The 19,501-nt window shown below is 56.7% G+C and overlaps 3 protein-coding genes across 14 annotated transcripts in view; 2 read left to right on the forward strand and 1 right to left on the reverse strand.

The window, feature by feature from the left end:
* HSPG2 (heparan sulfate proteoglycan 2) overlaps window positions 1-7,905 on the forward strand; it is a 101,311-nt gene extending 93,406 nt beyond the window's left edge. For all 12 annotated transcript variants that reach the window (XM_058718730.1, XM_058718720.1, XM_058718722.1 and 9 more), the window contains 14 exons: window positions 78-187; window positions 315-423; window positions 1,026-1,124; window positions 1,479-1,700; window positions 1,964-2,208; window positions 2,562-2,733; window positions 2,825-2,947; window positions 3,052-3,108; window positions 5,349-5,424; window positions 5,511-5,589; window positions 5,736-5,806; window positions 5,982-6,065; window positions 6,417-6,520; window positions 6,666-7,905. In XM_058718730.1, the coding sequence (XP_058574713.1) occupies window positions 78-187; window positions 315-423; window positions 1,026-1,124; window positions 1,479-1,700; window positions 1,964-2,208; window positions 2,562-2,733; window positions 2,825-2,947; window positions 3,052-3,108; window positions 5,349-5,424; window positions 5,511-5,589; window positions 5,736-5,806; window positions 5,982-6,065; window positions 6,417-6,520; window positions 6,666-6,838 (1,724 nt within the window). In that variant the 3' untranslated portion in view covers window positions 6,839-7,905. The remainder of the gene's footprint in view (window positions 1-77; window positions 188-314; window positions 424-1,025; window positions 1,125-1,478; window positions 1,701-1,963; window positions 2,209-2,561; window positions 2,734-2,824; window positions 2,948-3,051; window positions 3,109-5,348; window positions 5,425-5,510; window positions 5,590-5,735; window positions 5,807-5,981; window positions 6,066-6,416; window positions 6,521-6,665) is intronic.
* Window positions 7,906-7,927: 22 nt separating this feature from the next.
* On the reverse strand, window positions 7,928-18,118 carry LDLRAD2 (low density lipoprotein receptor class A domain containing 2). Its single transcript, XM_058694036.1, has 6 exons — window positions 17,766-18,118; window positions 15,131-15,574; window positions 11,648-11,779; window positions 8,607-8,774; window positions 8,363-8,476; window positions 7,928-8,076 (listed from the first exon to the last, which is right to left on the reverse strand). Exons 1-6 carry the CDS (start codon window positions 17,845-17,847, stop codon window positions 7,928-7,930), a joined length of 1,089 nt encoding a protein of 362 aa, XP_058550019.1. The 5' UTR covers window positions 17,848-18,118.
* Window positions 15,622-19,501, forward strand: part of USP48 (ubiquitin specific peptidase 48) — a 115,626-nt gene continuing 111,746 nt past the window's right edge. The window contains exon 1 of the mRNA XM_058718739.1: window positions 15,622-15,645. The gene's annotated coding sequence lies outside the window, so the exon portion shown is untranslated. The remainder of the gene's footprint in view (window positions 15,646-19,501) is intronic.

Genomic DNA, 19,501 nt, shown 5'->3' on the forward strand with positions numbered 1-19,501 from the left:
GGAGCCCCGAAGAGCCCTACAGGGTACGGGCTGGGCCCGGCACTGCCTCCCTTCTCACTGTGCCTGCTGCCGCCCAGGCTGTGTCCGGGAGCTGCGCATCCAGGGCGAGGAGATCATCTTCCACGACCTCAACCTTACGGCGCACGGCATCTCCCACTGCCCCACCTGTCGGGACCGGCCCTGCCAGGTAACCCCACGCTAGCGCACTCACCACCTAGCTGCCCCTGCCGCTGCCCGCGGCCGGGGCAGACCCCCGTGGGAAGCGGGGGACAGGCAGGAGGTTCCTGGCCTGACTTCTGGGGGCAACTTCGCAGAACGGGGGCCAATGTCAGGATTCAGAGAGCAGCAGTTATGTGTGCATCTGCCCGGCTGGCTTCACCGGGAGCCGCTGTGAGCACTCCCAGGCCCTGCACTGCCACCCAGGTGTGTGACCCACCCTTCCCGTCGCTGCCACCCCTGGGTGCTGGCCTCCGCCCGTTGCCGCCCCTCCAGATCCACCCGCCCCACTGCTAGCTGTACTTAGTGACCCTCTGTCACTCGTCCAGGTACTCGCCCCTTCTCCTAGATACCGACTTCGTCTCTGCCACCCCAGTACCCACTCTGCGCCCATCTCTGCTCCCCGAGTTCTCACCCCCAACTACCCATCCTGCCCCCATCACGGATCCTGGGCGCTCCCCCCAGCCCCTCACCACCCCGGGCACCTACCGCCTTCCCATCTCCCACCAAGGCACACACCCCGTTACCTGCCCCCTCGGTACCACCGCCCCTGCACTGTCACCAGGTACAGTCCTTCAAGAACACCACACTCACTCACTCACTGCCCCCTCATGTGTCCCCTGTCCAGCCTTCTCAGCACCGCCCCCCACTTTACCCCAGCTGTAATCCACTCCTCCTGCCCGGTCTCGGAGGCAGCCCTCTCAGGCTAGCCAAGGCCCCCTGGGTGCAATAGATGGGGCTTTGGCATCAGGACCCCACCCTCTCCCAGGCCAGTTCAATGCCTCCCTGCCGGTCCCTGTGTCCCCCAGAGGCCTGTGGGCCCGACGCCACCTGTGTGAACCGGCCTGACGGTCGAGGCTACACCTGTCGCTGCCATCTGGGACGCTCAGGGATGAGATGCGAGGAAGGTGAGTGGAGCCAGACCCGAGACCCCAGGGAATCCCAGAAGGATGGGGGGAAGCTGGGCAGGGACACTCTGAGGCCACCAAGGGCCCTGTGGTTGATAAAATTACTCCAGAGCCATAGGGCCTCAAAGGCACCTGGCCAACCAAGCCTCTGCCCAGTCTGAGTCACTTGCGTGAGGGTCCCCGAAGCTCCCCCACTCTTACAGGAGATTCTTCCAGGCTGGTCTGCAGGGCCCACGGTCTGGCGCTCCTGTGCTGCAGCTGTGACCCAATTGGTCCTGAGCCCCTGGGTCTGGAGGGGGGCAGGCAAGGGCGCCAGTATCCCCACTGCCCCCGGCTGAGCTGTGGCTGCTGCAGGTGTGACGGTGACCACCCCCTCCATGTCGGGCACTGGCTCCTACCTGGCACTGCCCGCCCTCACCAACACGCACCATGAACTGCGCCTGGACATTGAGTTCAAGCCGCTGGCGCCTGACGGCATCCTGCTGTTCAGCGGGGGGAAGAGCGGGCCTGTGGAGGACTTCGTGTCCCTGGCGATGGTTGGCGGCCACCTGGAGTTCCGATATGAGCTAGGGTCAGGTGAGCACCGGACGTGAAACACTGATGGGCTCTAGATGCCAAGTGCTGTGTCCCCCTCAGCTCCCCAAGCCCCATGGGGGCTTGGAGGAGTAACTTCAGAAGTCAGACCAACTCAAGTCCCCTGTTCATTCACGTTCCTTCTCTCTGTGTGTGACTCGAGGCAAGTCCCCTGGATCTCTCACGGATTCCACCCCAGGCCCTGTGAGGGGCAGGGGGAGGGGGGGTGCTCCCCGTATGCCATCCATGCCCGGCGTCCTCCCCAGGGCTGGCCGTGCTGCGGACCCCCGAGCCGCTGGCCCTGGGCCACTGGCACCGAGTATCCGCGGAACGTCTCAACAAGGACGGCAGCCTGCGTGTGAACAGCAGACGCCCCGTGCTGCGCTCCTCCCCCGGCAAGAGCCAGGGCCTCAACCTGCACACCCTCCTCTACCTCGGCGGCGTGGAGCCCTCCGTGCGTCTGCCCCCGGCCACCAACGTTAGCGCTCACTTCCGTGGCTGTGTGGGCGAGGTGAGGAGCGGCCTCCAGAGGACAAGAGGGGAGGGGAGGGGAGGGGAGGGGAGAGGAGGGTGCAGACGGGGCCCCTCTGCCTGCAGCGAGCCCAGATGCTTCCCCTTGGGCCTCACTTCCCTCCTCTGTGGATCAGGGACAATCATGCCTCCTGTGAAGGGCCTCACAGAGCAGTGACTGCACCGATGGCGGTCCCTGGTGCACAGGAGGCGTTCGGCTTAGGTTCCTCCCTCACCTGCGCTAGAGTCCCACCTTACCACTCTTGCTCCCACTTGGGTCCCCTGCTGTCCCCTGGGTCACTTTGCCTCTGCCTCCCGCATGCCCAGAGCCCCTCCCCGTCCCTGTGCCTGCAGGTGTCAGTGAACGGGAAGCGGCTAGACCTCACCTACAGCTTCCTGGGCAGCCGGGGCATCGGGCAGTGCTACACCAGCTCCCCGTGTGAGCGCCAGCCTTGCCAGAACCGTGCCACGTGCATGCCTACCGGCGAGTACGAGTTCCAGTGCCTGTGTCCCGATGGCTTCAAAGGTGTGGGAGCCCGGCAGGTCCCGGCAGGGGGCGGTACGAGGTGGTCGCGGCCACTCCCACCCGTGCCCGCTCACTGCGCCCTGGCCCACAGGAGACCTCTGTGAGCACGAGGAGAACCCCTGCCGGCTCCGTGAGCCCTGTCTGCACGGGGGTGTCTGCCAGGGCACCCGCTGCCTCTGTCCCCCCAGCTTCTCTGGCCCACGCTGCCAACAAGGTAACTGTCCTGGCCTCTCCCCACCTCCCTCTTGGGGCCCTCTGGGGCTGGACGTGGCACCCACAGTGTCTGTGCTCACCACTGCACCCCGCCTTTCCTCGTAGGCTCTGGACAAGGCACAGCCGAGTCTGATTGGCATCTGGAAGGCAGCGGGGGCAACGGTATGTATTTCCTGTGGCCAGAGAGGCTTGGCTCTTCCCTGGCTTCCGGTCTCTCAGCACCTCTTCCGGGTACCCCACACCCTCAATTCTGGCCTATAAGCAGGACAAGCATGTGGGAGGCTCACTGGGCACAGAGGGACAGAACAAAAAAGAGCACAGCAACACAGAGCCGGGTCCTGCCCTGTACTTACTGGCTAGGTGACCTGGGCCAGGTCCTTGAGCCACCCTGACCCCAGTTTTCTCCTCTACGTTCACGCATTCTGTCAACAAATTATCGTGTGCCCATCCTTGCTCTGGAAGCAGGAGATATGAGATGAACAAGGCAAGACCTTCATTCTCAAGGATTCCACAATCTATTTTTTTTTAATTTTTTTTTTTAATGTTTATTTATTTTTTTTTTTTTTTTAATTTTTTTTTTAATGTTTTTAATTTATTTTTGGGACAGACAGAGACAGAGCATGAACGGGGGAGGGGCAGAGAGAGAGGGAGACACAGAATTGGAAACAGGCTCCAGGCTCCGAGCCATCAGCCCAGAGCCTGACGCGGGGCTCGAACTCACGGACCGCGAGATCGTGACCTGGCTGAAGTCGGACGCTTAACCGACTGCGCCACCCAGGCGCCCCAATGTTTATTTATTTTTGAGACAGAGAGAGACAGAGCATGAAATGGGGGAGGGTCAGAGAGAGAGGGAGACACAGAATCTGAAGCAGGCTCCAGGCTCTGAGCTGTCAGCACAGAGCCTGACGCAGGACTCGAACTCACAGACCGTGAGATCATGACCTGAGCCGAAGTTGGACACTCAACCGACTGAGCCACCCAGGCGCCCCTCCACAATCTATTTAAAAGCAATCATAATTTTTTAAAAAAAATCAGTGTTTATTGGCCGTTCACAGACCCTGGGCTAACCGCTTAGTCCACACCCATCTTCTTATCTGTCACTAACAATAGGAGAGGTAGCAGTAGAGTGGCTAAGAGCATGCTCACAATCCAGCCTGCCTGGATTCAAATCTTAGCCCTGCCACCTCCTAGCTGTGTAACTTCGGGTGAGTCACTCAACCTTTCTGTGCCTCGGTTTCTTTATGTGTAAAATAAAGAGAAGTAACATCCTCCCACAAGGGTTGGATAAAACTTTGTGTCAGGTAAAATTATCTAGTGTATGTAAAATGCTGAGAACAATGTCTGGTCCGCTGTGGGGACAGAATGTTAGCATTGTTAGCATTTTGTCGAAGTCCTAGGATTGTTACAGAGATCCATTGAAATGAAATGGTGCTTGCAGCTGCCCGTGAAGCTCCTGGCACAGCAACTGGGACACAGTAGGTGCTCGGTAAATGTTAGCTGTTATCATCGTTCGGCAGAGGGTGGCAAAGTGTCCCCCACCCTCATAGGCCCTCAGGGACCAGCACCGGCCTGTGGGGATGCGTCTGAGAGGGTGGGGCTAGGGATGCTGGAGCCACACACAGTATGGACGTTGGGGCCAAAAGGGTCCAAAGCAGGCTTCCCACTTCCTGGGCACGTCACTCGCCCGCCTGAGCCTGTCTTCCCGCCTGCAAGAAGGAGGGAACACAAAGATCCTGAACCTTTTATGTGCCACTGACCTAGGTGACCAGCTGTCCCGGCTTGCTCAGGACTAAGGGGTCTCTCGGGATGTGGACTTTCAGAGCTAAAAGCAGGACAGGACTCCGCAAATAGGGAACGACTGGTCACCCTATCTGGACCCTACTGACCACATAAAACAAAACGCATAGGATTTCAGAACAAACCAATTGTACTGAAATAAGGTTACCAAAATACTTAGAACTTTCAGATTTGTAACACAGGTGCTTCTTTAGTAACACATTAAATAACAAGACCTGGTGGTGGTCCCGACAGCTACCGCAGTTCCAACAAGCACAGACAACGTTCTGAAATATTTGCAACTACTGAAATGCAGTAAGGGTATCTGCTAGTGACACATCACAGGTCCCACTGCGGCTCCTTTGGTTTGCTGCCTACATGGATACGGGAAGGAATTGCTACATTTCAGTGAGAAGTGAGCGAAGGTAGAGCTACAGGGCTTCGCCATCCAAGTTCACAGGCCCCTGACTTCTGTTCACAGCCCCCTGGGGTCTCCAGAGACTGCAGGTTCAGGGCCCCCATAGTAGCGCACACACGGGTGGAGGTGGGGGTCCTGGAGCCTGTGTGGTCGGTGGCCGCTCCACGCAGGCCGGCAGATGTCTCACCAGCCCCACGTTGTCCCGCAGATGCCCCTGGGCAGTACGGAGCCTATTTCCACGATGATGGCTTCCTAGCTCTCCCCGGCCGCGTTTTCTCCAGGAGGTGAGATGGGTGTTAGGGGAGCCTGTGGGTCCAGGGAGGGGAACAGGAATCTGGGACTTCCCCCTCACCCGTGTCTCCACTCCCAGCCTGCCCGAGGTGCCAGAGACCATCGAGCTGGAGGTTCGGACCAGCACGGCCAACGGCCTCCTGCTCTGGCAGGGCGTGGTGAGTGTGGGCATCTGGCCCGGGGTCACAGGGTTCTCAGCCTCCTGGCGGGCAGGGCCGTGAGAGGAGGAGGGCGAAGGCCACCGCCGTCAGGGGCCTTGGCTCTCCAGGCTGGGAACCCCAGTGACCCTGTGCTTCCCGGGCAGGATGTGGGAGAGGCCGGCCGCGGCAAGGACTTCATCAGTCTCGGGCTTCAGGACGGGCACCTTGTCTTCAGGTGGGTGCGGGCACCTGGCCCTTCCTCCCCCTCCCTGGCCTCCCTCACCCCCTCAGTGACCCTCTGCTCGGTGCTACGGCTCCTCCCACGAGAAGCTGCGGCCCACGGCACCCCAGCCACACACACCACCACCGCCTGCCCCAGCTCACACTGTCTTGGGCCTGTGTGACCACAGCTACCAGCTGGGCAGCGGGGAGGCCCGCCTCGTCTCTGAGGACCCCATCAATGATGGCGAGTGGCATCGGGTGACGGCACTGCGGTAAGGGAATCCACCTGGGCACGAGGGTGAGGGGCACGGAGTTCTAGACTGGGACGGGACACCGCCCACCGTGTGCAGGGAGGCAAGCTTTGAGCTCTGGGAGACAGAACTTGAAGCCAGGGTCGGGGGAGGGCCCGTGAGCCGGAACAAACTTCCAGGGCAGGATGGAACTCCCCGGGGGGTGGCAGGCAAGCACCCTAAGGGATGAATGAAAGCCGGGTGGGGTGCTGGGAAGCTGTGTTTGTGGGGCCGGATCTCATCCAGTGCGGAAAGGAAAGAGCTCCGAGCAGGGGGCAGCCAGGGAGGGGACTTGGAACTGGTGGTGAGGAGCCTGCCCCCCGTTCGCCACAGAGAGGGCCGGAGAGGCTCCATCCAGGTGGACGGCGAGGAGCTGGTCAGTGGCCAGTCCCCAGGCCCTAACGTGGCCGTCAACACCAAGGGCAGCATCTACATCGGTAAGTCCGGGCTGGGCGAGGCCTAGGGCACCCTCCTCAGGGCCGGGGAGGGAATGGGGCTCCTGCTAGACCTAGAGCCTGCAGCCTCCCCCCCGCCCGCCGGGCTCCCGGAGCTGACGAGCCCCGTCGCCTCTCATCCCCGAAGGTGGAGCTCCCGACGTGAGCACGCTGACCGGGGGCAGGTTCTCCACGGGCATCACCGGCTGTATCAAGAACCTGGTGCTGCACTCTGCCCGGCCCGGCGCCCCGCCCCCACAGCCGCTGGACCTGGAGCACCGCGCCCAGGCGGGGGCCAGCACGCGCCCCTGCCCCTCGTAGGCAGCCGCCCGCCCCACACGGACTCCCGGGCAGCATCCCAGCCCCACGACGTCGAGTATATTGTTATTAATATTATTATTATGAATATTTTGTAAGGAACTGAGGCAATGCCACGCTTTGCTGCTACTGCCCTGGGCCGGCCTGGAGGGTGGGCACACCACCCCCCACGCACAAACACACCTGGGCAGAGCCGCAGGCTGGCAGGTAGGGCAGGTTGGATGGGAGCTGGTGCCTCAGAGGACCACCAGGACTTGGGGTCAGACACCGTGGTGGCCGATTGGGCTCAGAACTGTCACCATCAATAGAGCCCCGCCCCCAAGTAGAGCCAGGCCGTCCAGTTCTGCAGCCCTCGGGCAGCCCCCCAGTCCTACAAGAGCCAACCGCGGCCTCCAGCTGGTGCCTCACCAGCTGCCTGGGGCGGGGGGCATCGCGATTGCCTTTGCCACCCGCCTCCGGGCGGGGAAAGCTCTTTAGTGCCAACTGTGGAACAAAAGGCAGCTCACTCCTGGGCAGGCAACCCCACCCCCTGCCGGCCCGTGTCTCAGCCCCCTCCACCTCCTCCTGGCCAGCCGGGCCACCTGCCCTGGCAGCCTCCCCCTCCCACCGAGTCCTCCTGGATCCCCCCCCCCCCCCCGCCCCCGACACCCGACACCTGCCCAGGGCCCCCGCCCTCAGGGGCTGCAAGGGAAAGTCCACCCCACCTCTCACCAGGAGCTGCTACGGGCAGAACCCAGCACTGAGAGGGTCTCCCCGCCCACAGCAGGCCACATCCCCCCACTGATCTGGAAGTGAAGGCCCAGGGGACATGGGGGGAGGAGGGCATAGGTGGTTGAAAAGACTTAGTGCCTTGCGTGGGGGATGCCGGGACTCATGGCTGGGAGGGACAGGAAGGGGACACGACAGCCCTGCCCCGTCTGTGGAGGCCTGAGGGCCCAAATGGGAGCACGTGCCCTCCCTTCCAGCAGTCCACAGATGTGGGGTCAGGACACCTGGCCTCTGTGTCCTAGAAGGGACCCTCCTGTGGTCTGTGTCTTGATCTTTCTTAATAAACGGTGCTATCCCCGCCAGAGCGGTCTGCTGCGCCTCTGACTAGGGCTTGACTCGGTGGCACCCGAGGGTGGGCCGGGGTGGGGCAAAGCCGGGCAGGTGAGGTCTGGGAGTGGAGTGAAGCAGCTTCAGGGGAGTGAGGCCCCCCTGCTCCTTGCCCTTCACGGATCCAGCAGAGGGCCCGCCGGTAGCTCCTCACAACAACCACGTGAGGCAGGAATCCTCCCATTTTCCAGAGGAGCAGCCTGAGTCTGAGGGTTAGGCAACCTGCCCAAGGTCAGACGGCCCTCCTGGGGACGGGGTAGAACCCTAGGTCTGTCTGACCCCAGAGCCGGCTCTCTTTTCTCTGAAGCCACAGCCTCTAGGGACGTCCTCCCTGTCCCTGGAAGGTCGGCCTGCTCGGCTGCGGCCCCCCAGGAGCCACCTGGCCAGGACACATGTGACAGATGGTGCAGCTGGGACAGAGGCCACGGGCACCAGCCCACCAGGCCAGCCAGCTGGAGAAGCAGCAGCACCAGGCGAGGCCCACAAGGAGGCCAGTGGAGGCTAGGACCAGCGAAGGGACCGGTGCCACGGCCCGGAGCCGGGGACCTGCAGAAGGAAAGGGAGAGTCCACTCAGGCTTCAGCCTGGGCCTGCTGCCCTATCCCTGTCACCTAGAGAGGGACAAGTGTGACCTTGGTGGGAGGAATGGGATCAGGTGGGAACCAAGAGCTGCATACCTCCCGGAGGAGCTGCCGTATCCCCCTCTTCGAGGGCCCGGCCTGCCAGGGGGCTCCTCTCGGCCGCCATCTGGAGGGGGCCTGCAGACCTGAGAGCTGGGGAGGGCGTCAGGGGCTGGGAGGTATGGCCATCTGTAACCCTCGCCTGGCTGGGCACCAGAGAGGGACCTGCAGCGGGAAATGATAGAGTAACAGAGAACTTTTGAGGACTCGACTCGGTCTCACTGAATCCTCCCTAAACCTCTCTTGTTACTATTAGCATTTCCGTTTTACAGATAGGGGAAGTGAGGCACAGACAGGTTAAGTAGCTTGTCTAGATCACAGAGCAGTGATAGGGGAGGACTGGAGCTCCAGCGCCTGGGGTTGACGGATGGAGCCACTTCCCAAGAAAGAGGGTGTATCGGGGAGCTTGAGTGGCTCAGTCGGTTAAGCTGCTGACTTTGGCTCAGGTCATGATCTCTTGGTCCGTGAGTTCGAGCCCCACATAGGGCTCTGTGCTGACAGCTCAGAGCCTGAAGCCTGCTTTGGATTCTCTATCTCCCTCTCTCTCTCTCTGCCCTTCCCCCACTCATGTTCTCTCTCTGTCTCTCAAATATGAATAAATGTTAAAAAAATTTTTTTTTTAAAGGAGGAGCATGTATCTGTCTTGAGCATTTTCTGGGCACCAAGCGCTGTACTAGGCGCTGAGGTCTTTACCTGCAGTATTTCACTTGGTTCATGACAATTCTGAGACCTTAGGTTTATCATCCCCATGTTACAGATAAGGAAACTGAGGCAGAGAGAGGGCCATTCTTCCACTCATTTGACTACTATTTCTTGAGCATCTACTGCCCCCCAGGCGTTGCCCTGGGGACGGGAGGAACCGGCAGTGTGTGAAATGGACAAACCCGGTTTAGGGTGCTGAGAGGGAGCACAAATTCTGTCATGTCACATGGAGAGGTGCTGTGGAGACAGTAAGAGGGGGAAGGGACAGGGCAGGTTGGCTAGGGTCAGCGTTCTTTCCTTTTTCACTGTGGTGAAATATATACCACAATGAACCATTTTAGCCATTTTTAAGCATACAGTTCAGTGGCGTTAGCACATTCACATGGTTGTCCGACCATCACCATCATCTCCAGACGGTGCAAAACCGCCACTCTGTCCCCACGGGAACGCTGACTCTCCATCCCCCTCCCTCCAGCCCCTGACAACCACCATTCTTTCTGTGTGTACAATCTGGCTACTCAGGGTGCCTCGTGTAAGTGGAATCCTGGTATTTATCCTTTCACATGGGCTTATTTCCTTTCACACAGTGTCCTCAAGGTTCATTGCTGTGTTGTATGTTCGTGCATGTGTCCGAATCTCCTTCCTTTTTAGGACGGAAGAATACTCCGTTGTGCAGACATGTCCTATTGTATTCATCCATTCACCTGTCGGTGGACAGAGGGTGCTATGTTAAATAAAGGGGCCAGGAAGGAACTCACTAAGATACTTAAGTAGAAACCCACAGGAGGCCAAGGTAAACCCCCGAAAACAAGGTTCAGGGCAGCGACAGCTCAGCCCAGGCCAGAAGGCAGGACGGGAAGGGAAGGGGGGGCTGGCGTGGAGGCGGGGAGGAAGCAAAAGGGAGGTGGGGAAGGGCCAGAGGAGCCACAGGACAAAAGGAACAGTGACTGTGGGCTTTGCGGGGCTTTGCAGGGCTTTGCTTCTGCTGACAGATGAGGCATGTGGAGGGTTCTGAGCGCTGGAGTAACGTGGGCTGTTTTCAAAGGCCCCTCTGGCGGGGAGTGCACTCCCCACTCCAACGTGTGCGACCCACGGGGTGACTTCTTCCAAAGAGGACAGTAGAGAAAGGGGAGGCAGCAAAGGTAACAGTGGAGAAACCTTACAAACACCACCTGGTGCTGGCAGCATGTGCTTTGGATACGGGGTGATGAACAGGACACTTGGCCCGGGGTCTTCCTGCCAGTGACCCATACCTCCAGTCTCATCCCGAGCAGAACATCAAATTCTGATGATATGGATGGCTTGGCTATGGGCTGAGAGGAAAGGAGGGAAGGTGACAGCAGTTTTGGTGAGCAGGGGATGCCGGTGAAGAGCAGGATGGGGGAGGGCTGTGCATCAGGTGTTCAGTTTGGGGCAAGTTAAGTTTGAGATGCCACCTACACAGCCACATGGAGAGATTGAGTAAGGAGGTCGGTGTGTCACTAGAGTTCAAAGACGAGTCCAGATGGCAATGTCACATAAAGGAGAGCACCAGAGGAATGGGCATGGAGAGGCTGGAGGAAAGGAGGGTATAGGAATGGGGCCTCGGGCACAAAGCACAGAGTGTCAGGCAGATAATGGTGAACCTGCAAAGTAGACTGAGGAGTGGCCTGGCAGGTAAGTGCGTGGGGTCCTGGGAAGCTGGCCTTCACCCTTCAGCTAAGTGGCATTTTGCGGTAAACAACCCGTTCAACGGGGCATGCCAGCCCTGTTTGCAGGAGGCGGCATCTTAGATTTGCAGGAAGGATCTTCCTGAGTGATCTATTTTGGTCCCCGCTCTGTCCACAGAGCTCATTCCTGGTTATGTTACTCCCTGCCTCTATGACTTTGGGCAAGTCATTTCTCCTCCCCAGGCCTCAGTTTCCCCATACATAAAATGTGTGAGTCAGACTGGATCCGTGGTTTCCAGAGTAAGTCTTGAAGGTCCAACTCAGGTCCCTTGGTGAAACATCAGTCAGCCAGGGCCTGGGCCTCCATGTCCAGTTAAATAGAGCATCTCTCCTTTTGAGGCTTGGGCCTCTGGGCGAAATTCCACTTAGGAAGAGCTTCCACCACTAAGCAGCTGGATTTTGGAAGCAGCTGAATTAGATCCATTCCAGCATCATTCCGGCCCTCGCTTGCTCTGATCCTCAGGTCGTCCCGTCTACACAGATTCCTCCCTACTGTGCTTCACCTTATTCTCTCCTGCCACGCCCCTGCCTCCGACCTCCCCGCTGATGCCCTGCCCCAGGGAAGGGCAGTCAGCCCCGTTCCCCTCCTATCTGTTCAGTGGGGCCTAGGCCGCACCCATGACTGACCTCTGCAGTCGGCCGGTGGCCAGGATGCCTGGTCACTACCATCGCCACAGTTGTCCACACCCCAGCGATCGCACACCAGGCTCCACGGGATGCACCTGCCGGTCCGACAGCGGAAGTAGGCACCACAGGATCCTGGGGCCAAGAGGGGAGGCAGGAGGTGAGGACCCTGAGGCAGCCCATGACTCAAAGGGATGTGCAGCCCTGCAGTGAGGGAACGTGGGAGCTTCGAGCAGGAGAGAGCACGGGTGGGCGTTTCATGGGAGACAGGCGCCCGGTCACAGGGACGATGCCGACGGCTAACATTTATCGAGTCCCCATTGCATGGCGGGCATGGTTCTAAGTACCCCACTCACACCCCAGCCCGTCAGCTTTTCACAATTACCCCGTGGGAGAAACACTGTTATGAACCCCATTTTAGGAACGAGAAGACAGGCCCAGGGAGGCTAGGTCATGTGACTGAGGCGACACAGCCCGTATCTAAGTAGCAGAGTAGAAACTCAGTCCCATGCTCATAAACACTGTGGCACACAGAGGGTGTGCAGGTGTGTCTGCACATGTGCGGGCACATAGCCTGCGTCGTCCCGGCGAACGTGTATGTACGGGGCTGAATTGTATGGTTCGATGCACGGGGCGTGCGGAGAGGTTGACTCACCCAGCATCCCATTTTGTGGAGAAAAGCTGGTTCAGGTGGGACTGACCAGCACCATGGCTCAGGGCTGGGCGTGGGAATCAGAGCATTCCATTTCCTGGCCATGGGAATGGACACGTGATTCACACGACTAATCCGATTTGGCCCTGGAACTTTTGCTAGAACCATTAAGAAAAGATGCTCGCTATTTCATTGAAGTTAGAGCTGTTAATGGTGACCAGGGACTTGGAGCTACAGGGTCATCTTGCTGCCATGTACAAAGAGAAGCTGCCTGAGATGGAGGCCAAACAGACTCCCACAAGGCAAAGACAGAGAAGAGACAGAACCCAGGTGCCATTACTTAAACTGCTGGATCCAGCTACACCTGAACCAACACCTTAATATCCTGGTTATAGCCCCCCCCCCATTCTCCTTAGGCTAAACAAAGTTGAGTTGGGTTTTTTTCACCTACAAATGAAGGTGAATAATATATAGATAGATAGTAGATGTAAGAGTGAATATAAAAGAAAACACGAATAGTGCGGTTGTGTATGGGTGAGTGTCAGAGTAAGAGTGTGTGCATGAACCCGCTAGGGTGTGCCTGCAGGCGTGAGTGACTGGGACTGCGTGTGTGGCCTGAAGATGTGCAATGAGCCTTTCTTCATTCAGATGACAAGACTGATCTAAGGAAGCCAAAGCTGTGATAAGGCTTCACCGCTGCCACCTGCTTTTGGGAGTCCAATGAGCAGCGGCAACATTCCTGGGTCCTTGGCTGACAGTTGCATCTTGCAAGAAGGCAAGGCCACAGGGAGAAAGGGAGAAGTGAGAGGTTAATTCTCAACCAGCCAGTGACTGCTGTTTACAAAACGTCATAGGCCCCTGGGCATGCTACAGTCTACAGGAGCCAGAAAGGGGACCCCAGGCACCACCGGTCTTGTCCCTGAGGATTTAGAGTACAAATTTCAGCGCGTCCAACTTTGGCTCAAGTCACGATCTCAAGGCTCATGAGTTCAAGCCCTGCATCGGGCTCTTTGTTGTCAGCACAGAGCCTGTTTCAGATTCTCTGTCCCCCTCTCTCTGTCCCCACCCCCACTCTCTCTCTCAGAAATAAATGAACATTAAAAAAAAAAACCAGAGTGCAAATTTCATATAGTTCCTCCCAGAGCCAGAAACTCTAATGGGGAAGAGAGAGAGAATTTAAAATCCAAAATCAGACCAGGCATAAGGCCAGGGAAGAAGGAGGTGGGCCTGGGGACACCCCCCGACCAACTCGGTGTTACAGGCCCTCCAGGGCCTAGCACACAGAGATCAAGTTCTCGGTGAACCTTCACAGGCCTTCAGAGACCGCCACACTCTTTACTCAAAGCGCTCACATCCCATGTTTCATCCTCCAACCTGGGGGCATCTGGGGGGCTCACTGACTCTTGGTTTGGGCTCGGGTCATGATCTCATGGTTTGTGAGTTCGAGCCCCCCGTCAGGCTCTGTACTGACAGCACAGAGCCTGCTTGGGATTCTCTGTCTCTGTCTCTCTGTCTCTCTCTCTCTCAAAATAAATAAATAAACAAAAAAACAAAAAACAAAAAACCTTTGAAAGTCAATCAATCCTCCAGCCTGGATATTTTGCCAGAATTGGCAGTAAATCTGGAATCCTGAGTTTTGGCAATTCACCTGCTCACCATCACTGGACACAGCCTCTGCTGCGACGTAAGTGAGTGTCTCCAATCCGGGGCGGCCTGTCGGGACTAAGGTCTTGAATTCAGTTTGAGCAAGAGGACGTACTCTAGCCATAAAGCCCCGCCGCTCCGTGTGTGAGCAGGGAGACCTGGGCACTTGCCTTAACTTCCCCGGGCCCGTTTCCCATCCATAAACATGAGGACAAGAAGACGGGCATGGTGTCGCCGGGAGAAACAGATCTGGCACGCAAGGGGCAAAGGCAATGCTTAACAAATTACTATTAATTAAGATCAGTTCCCTCTCCTTGCTTAAGCGGCTGTCACTCAGTCACGAGAGTCCTAACTCGGCCCCTCTGCAATCATCTGAAGCGCTGATCCAGGACACAGGAGCCTCGTGTGAACTTGAGAGCGTGTGAGTGAGTCATATCTAAGCGTGCAAAGCGGTACTGTGTGTGTGAGGTGTGTATGAGGGGAACCACATGTGTGAGTGTGCAGCATGTGAGGCACGTGGGTGGGTGAGGTGTGTAAACGAGTGCAAAGTTGTGGGTTATATGCACACGTACAATGTGCGAGAATGTGGGTGTTGGGTGTGAGGGGTGGGGGGTCGTGTGAATGAGTGTGCAGGAGGGGGTCGCGTGAATGAATGTTGTGAGTGAGTGTGCAGGGTGCGTGAGTGTGGGTGTTGGGCGTAAGGCGTATGCGTGTGGGTCAAGTGAATGAGTGTGCAGGGTATGCGAGTGTGGGTGTGAGGTGTGGGATGTGGGAGAGTATGGGAGCCCTGTGGGAGTGAGAATTGTGAGCGGGTCAGTGTGTGTGTGTGTGTGTGTGTGTGTGTGTGTGTGTGTGTGTCAGGGGCTGGTAGGAGGTCTGCTGCACAAGTCCCTGGAAGTCAGATTTCTGGGGGGGTTCTTTGGGTCTGGAGCCCCCCTTACGGTGCGGACGCGAGCCCAGCCGCCAGTCCTCCTCCCCACCCCACCCCACCCCACCCCACAGGCCCCGCCCTGCTCCTAGGCCCCGCCCTGCTCCTAGGCCCCGCCCTGCTCCTAGGCCCCGCCCTGCCCCTAGGCCCCGCCCTCATCTTCTAGCGCCTAGCGCGCTGCCCCGGGTAGCCCCCCCCCCTCCCCACGCCTTCGCTGCCCCCAGCTTGGAGGTCCGGGTCCCGGCCCACAGCCCCAACCCACCCAACCGGAAAGAGGTGACTTCGCCCACGAAGTCCACGCGGGGCTGGCGGCCTCTGGTGAGCAGGCGGAGGCCCAGGAAGGGCCCGGAGGACGCCACCGGGGCGGGGATGGTCAGGCCGCAGAGAGGGGCCCCCAGCGCCCGGGGCGCCCCCGGCGGGCCCTCGTAGAACTGCAGGTAGGACCCGGGGGCGCACGGGTCGGCGGGCTCCGGGGAGGAGGCGTTGGACGCCGGAGGCCCCGGGGGCGCCCGCGGCGCCGCGGCCAAGCTGTAGACCAGGAAGAAGCGGAACTGGAAGCGGATCCTGTCGCCGGGGGCCGCCGCCCGCATCCAGAGCCCGCAGTCGGTGTCCGGGGCCACGAAGTAGAACCTGCGCGAGGCGGCGTGCGAGCGCAGCAGCAGCCCGTCCCCCTGCCACGTCTGCCCGCAGAGGTCCACCAGGTCGGCTGCAGGGAAAAGCACGGATTCGGGAACCGCACGGCCTGGTTCTGAGCCCTGCCCGCTGTGTGACCCCCAAGTAAGTCACTCACCCTCTCCGAACCTCCGTTTCCTCATCGGTAAAATGGAATGATTGCGCAATCTCAGAATTTTTGTGAGGATTAAATAATTAAATTCAGGTCCTCAAGCTCTTATTCTTTTTTTTTTTTTTTTTTAAGTTTATTTATTTTGAGAGAGAGAAAGAGCACGAGCAGGGGAGGGGCAGAGAGAGAGGGAGACACAGAATCCGAAGCAGGCTCCAGGCTCCGAGCTGTCAGTGCAGAGCCCCGACGACGCAGGGCTGGAAATCAGGAACTGCGAGATCATGATGTGAGTTTAACCAGCTGAGCCACCCAGGCGCCCCCCTCAACTTCTTATTCAAAAACTCTAGGATTCATTTCAGAATTTTCCAGAGTTTAGAAAGATAAGGTGGTGTATATGCAGGATATTGACCTCCATGATGAAACGCATTTGCTAGAGCAGGTGTAGGGATACATAACCCTAAGCAGGGCAAATGAAGACAAGAAACAGCCCCCTGTCGGTTCGAGTCAGGAAGTCTCAGTAAATTAGTTAAGAAGGAATTTCAGTTTTCAGAGCTTTTCATAGTTTGGAATTGAAACTAAAGGACTGTGGACATGTAAGCATTCGGTGCTCAGGACAGTGCTTGGCATTTAATGAGTGTCACCCACGTTAGCTATAATTAGCATCTTATTGGAGGAGGGAGCAGACACAGACTTTTCCTGTTGCTCCTTGCTAGAAGAATCTTAGTATCTCTCAGCTGCCAGGGAGCAACGTACCAGCCTTCCTGGCCATTGGCCTAAACCAGGTTTTGTGATCCTAATTCTATTCGCAGGGTTTAGGGATTGGTATGTGACCTGATTCTGGCCAATGAGATTGAAGGTTTGCTGAGAGCTCCTGAGAAAGGATTTCCTCTCTGATTAAACAAAAAGAAGAAGAAAGAAAAGGGGCACCTGGGTGACTCAGTTGGTTAAGCGTCTGACTTCGGCCCAGGTCATGATCTCATGGTTCGTGGGTTTGAACCCCCCACGTTGGGCTCTGTGCTGACAGCTTGGAGCCTGGAGCCTGCTTCAGATTCTGCATCTCCCTCTCTCTCTGCCCCTCCCCCCACTCTCGCTCTGTCTCTCTCTCTCTGTCAGAAATAAACATTAAAAAAAGAAAAAAAAGGAAAAGAAAAGGGAGAGCTGTGCGATGAGGACCCTCTTTCTTCCTGCTTGTGAAAGTGGTTGACTGAGAATGCAATGGCCAGCGCTGCAGCAGCCATTTTGCAAAGATGAGGTCATGAGAATTCTGCAGCATCACTGACACGGTTGAGCTGCTAAATTAACCATTTCTGGAATTATCTATGGCCCCATGAGTGAAATAATAAATGTCCTTTTAAGGGCGTTAGTTTGGTATCTGTTTACTTACATCCCAAAACATCCTCAATGGTACAGAGTTGTTGTGAGGATTAAATGAGATAATGCATAAATAATCAAACTAGCTCTGAGTTTTTGCAACGATAGAGAAGAGGAGGTGGCTTTTCTGGTGCATGGCAGGGGCATGAGTGGGTCTTGAGGACCAGCCAGGACGTGGGTCTTTGGGGAAGCAATTCACCAGCAGGGCTCAGGATATGGGAGCATTTTCTCAAATCTGCGGGGACCTAGTAAAGCCAGAATGTGCCCCGGAGGCACGCAGGAGAGGAGGGAGTTTTCAAGAGTGAGTGAATTGAGTGTTTTCTATGTGCCAGGCGCTAAGTGTCTCGCACATTTATCTCATATGCACAATAATAAAAGTCCCCTAAGGGGCCCTTATTCCCATTTTACTGTAGACACTGAGAGGTGAAACAGTGATCTCAGGGGTGGAAATGTGAGAAGAGGCATGAGAGTGTGAACACACGGTATCTGACCTCAAAGCCCATGGTGTTGTCCATTGCCCCCCCCCCACACACACACACCCCTGACCCCTGCTTCTGGTGATTTGGAGTTCCAGCCTTCCGGAGGCATTTGCGGTGGACTTGGGGGGTACTAAGCAAGACCAGGCACAGGGGTTCCCAACCTCCTCCAAGTCAAGGGGTCCCAGCCCATCTTGGGGAAATACAGTCTCTAAGGGTGGTAGGACCCACATCTCCTGCCCGTCTGAGCCAAGGCCCCTCATGCTCACCTGTCTCCAGAGTAGATGCAGCCAGGGCAGCTGCCCCCAACAGGAGCAGCCTTTGGGGCAGCTGCGGGAGACAAGCCTCCATCCAGGCCCTGCTGTGCCCAGCAGTGGGGCAGACCTGCAGAATCTTCGGTTTGGGGTCTTTGGGGAGACCAGGTTGTGGGGACCTGGCTGGCAGGACACGAGGAGCAAGGGAGGTAAGTCCACCAGCTCTCTGGTCCCTTCACAGTGATCTTTGTGCTCTAGATCCTTCTTCAGATCAGGATTGTGTCCAGAGTTGCCATGGAGATTTGGGGCTGAGGCTGGAGCCTGGGGAAAGAAGGCGGGGAAGATGTCTGCTTACCCCATGCCAGATGGGAACCAGGAAACTCAGATCCGGTTCAGCCACAAGGCTTCTGGGAGGGGCACCCGCAGCCTCAGAGACCTGCTCTCTGGACAAGTCAGCATCTTAGGGCTGAGCTTGAGAGAAGCCCAGGACATCTAAGGGCCACTCTGAGGGCTCTAAAAAGGCAGCAAATGATGAAGGAGTTCATTCTATTACCAAAAAGTATTTCTACCTCAGGGCCTTTGTACTCACAGTTCCCTCCCACCTGGAATGCTCTTCTGCCATAGCATTCCATGGCTGGCTTCTTCAGGTCACTCAGGTGTCAGCTCACATGTCACCTCCTGAGACCACACTTCCTAGACCAGCTCTCAATCTGAATTAGTGTTCTCCCTCCTTATCACTCAGTCACATCTCCCCACCTTTATTATCTCAGCACTCGAATTATTTGGCTTACTTATATCTTGTGTATATAATCCGTTGGCCCCCAACTAAAATTGTGTTCCACAAGGGTCTTGTTGATCTCTGAAGCCCTAGGACATACATAGCACAGTGCCTGGCGCGGAGCAGGAATCCAGAAAATGAGAATAGGTGGGTAGTATTGCGCATATGATTTCCCTTTTGCTGGGTTTAACTTCCCCAGGTGTAAAAGAAAGAGCTTGGACCATTTCAGGTTTTTCCAAAATTTGTCATTAGAACAGTTTTTTACATGGGGCGCCTGGCTGGCTCAGTCAATAGAATATGTGACTCTTGATCTCAGGATTGTAGATTTGAGCCCCATGTTGGGTGTAGAGATTACTTAAAAATAAAATCTTAAAGAAAAACAATAATTTTTTTCAGAACGTATGTTACATGGAACATTAATATATAAAACTGGAACTTTTTGAGTCTGTTTCCTTACCTGTAAACTAGGGTAATGATAGTTCCAACTTCCTAGGTTTGTTGTAAGAGTTCAGTAAGTTGATACAGGGGGAGTACTTAGAATCGTGTCTGGGGGCGCCTGGGTGGCTCAGTCAGTCAATCATCCAACTTTGGCTCAGGTCATGATCCCACAGTTCATAAGTGTGAGTCCTGCATTGGGCTGTCTGCTGTCAGCCCACTTTGGATCCTTTGTCCCCCTCTGTCTGTGCCCCTCCCCTGCTTTCTCTCTCTCTCAAAAATAAATAAACTTAAAAAAAAAAAAAAAAAGAATAGTGTCTTTTACATAGTAAAGTGCCCAGTGCTGGGTGATGACGCTTAATGTCATTACTATTTAAACAAAGGTGCACCATGTGTGAAGAAGTCCCTAATTGAAGCCTTGAGACCCCACTTCAGAGTCCCAGGACTCTCTGAGAAAGTTAAAACCACTGTCCCCAAAGCTCTGTAACAGTTGTCCCTTCCAGAGCTGACATTCGATGCTACCTTTCTGCCCTACTGT

The sequence above is a fragment of the Neofelis nebulosa genome, chromosome 2 (assembly GCF_028018385.1).
Source record: "Neofelis nebulosa isolate mNeoNeb1 chromosome 2, mNeoNeb1.pri, whole genome shotgun sequence".
Taxonomy (NCBI): Eukaryota; Metazoa; Chordata; class Mammalia; order Carnivora; family Felidae; genus Neofelis; species Neofelis nebulosa.

Excerpts from the sequence above, each read along its gene's own strand:
- LDLRAD2 (XM_058694036.1), bottom strand. The coding sequence starts at position 17,847 with ATGGAGGCTTGTCTCCCGCAGCTGCCCCAAAGGCTGCTCCTGTTGGGG. Across the intron at positions 15,575-17,765 it reads TGCATCTACTCTGGAGACAG|CCGACCTGGTGGACCTCTGC; the intron begins GTGAGCATGAGG and ends TTTTCCCTGCAG. Across the intron at positions 8,077-8,362 it reads CTGGCTGGCCTGGTGGGCTG|CTACCGGCGGGCCCTCTGCT; the intron begins GTGCCCGTGGCC and ends TGTTGTGAGGAG.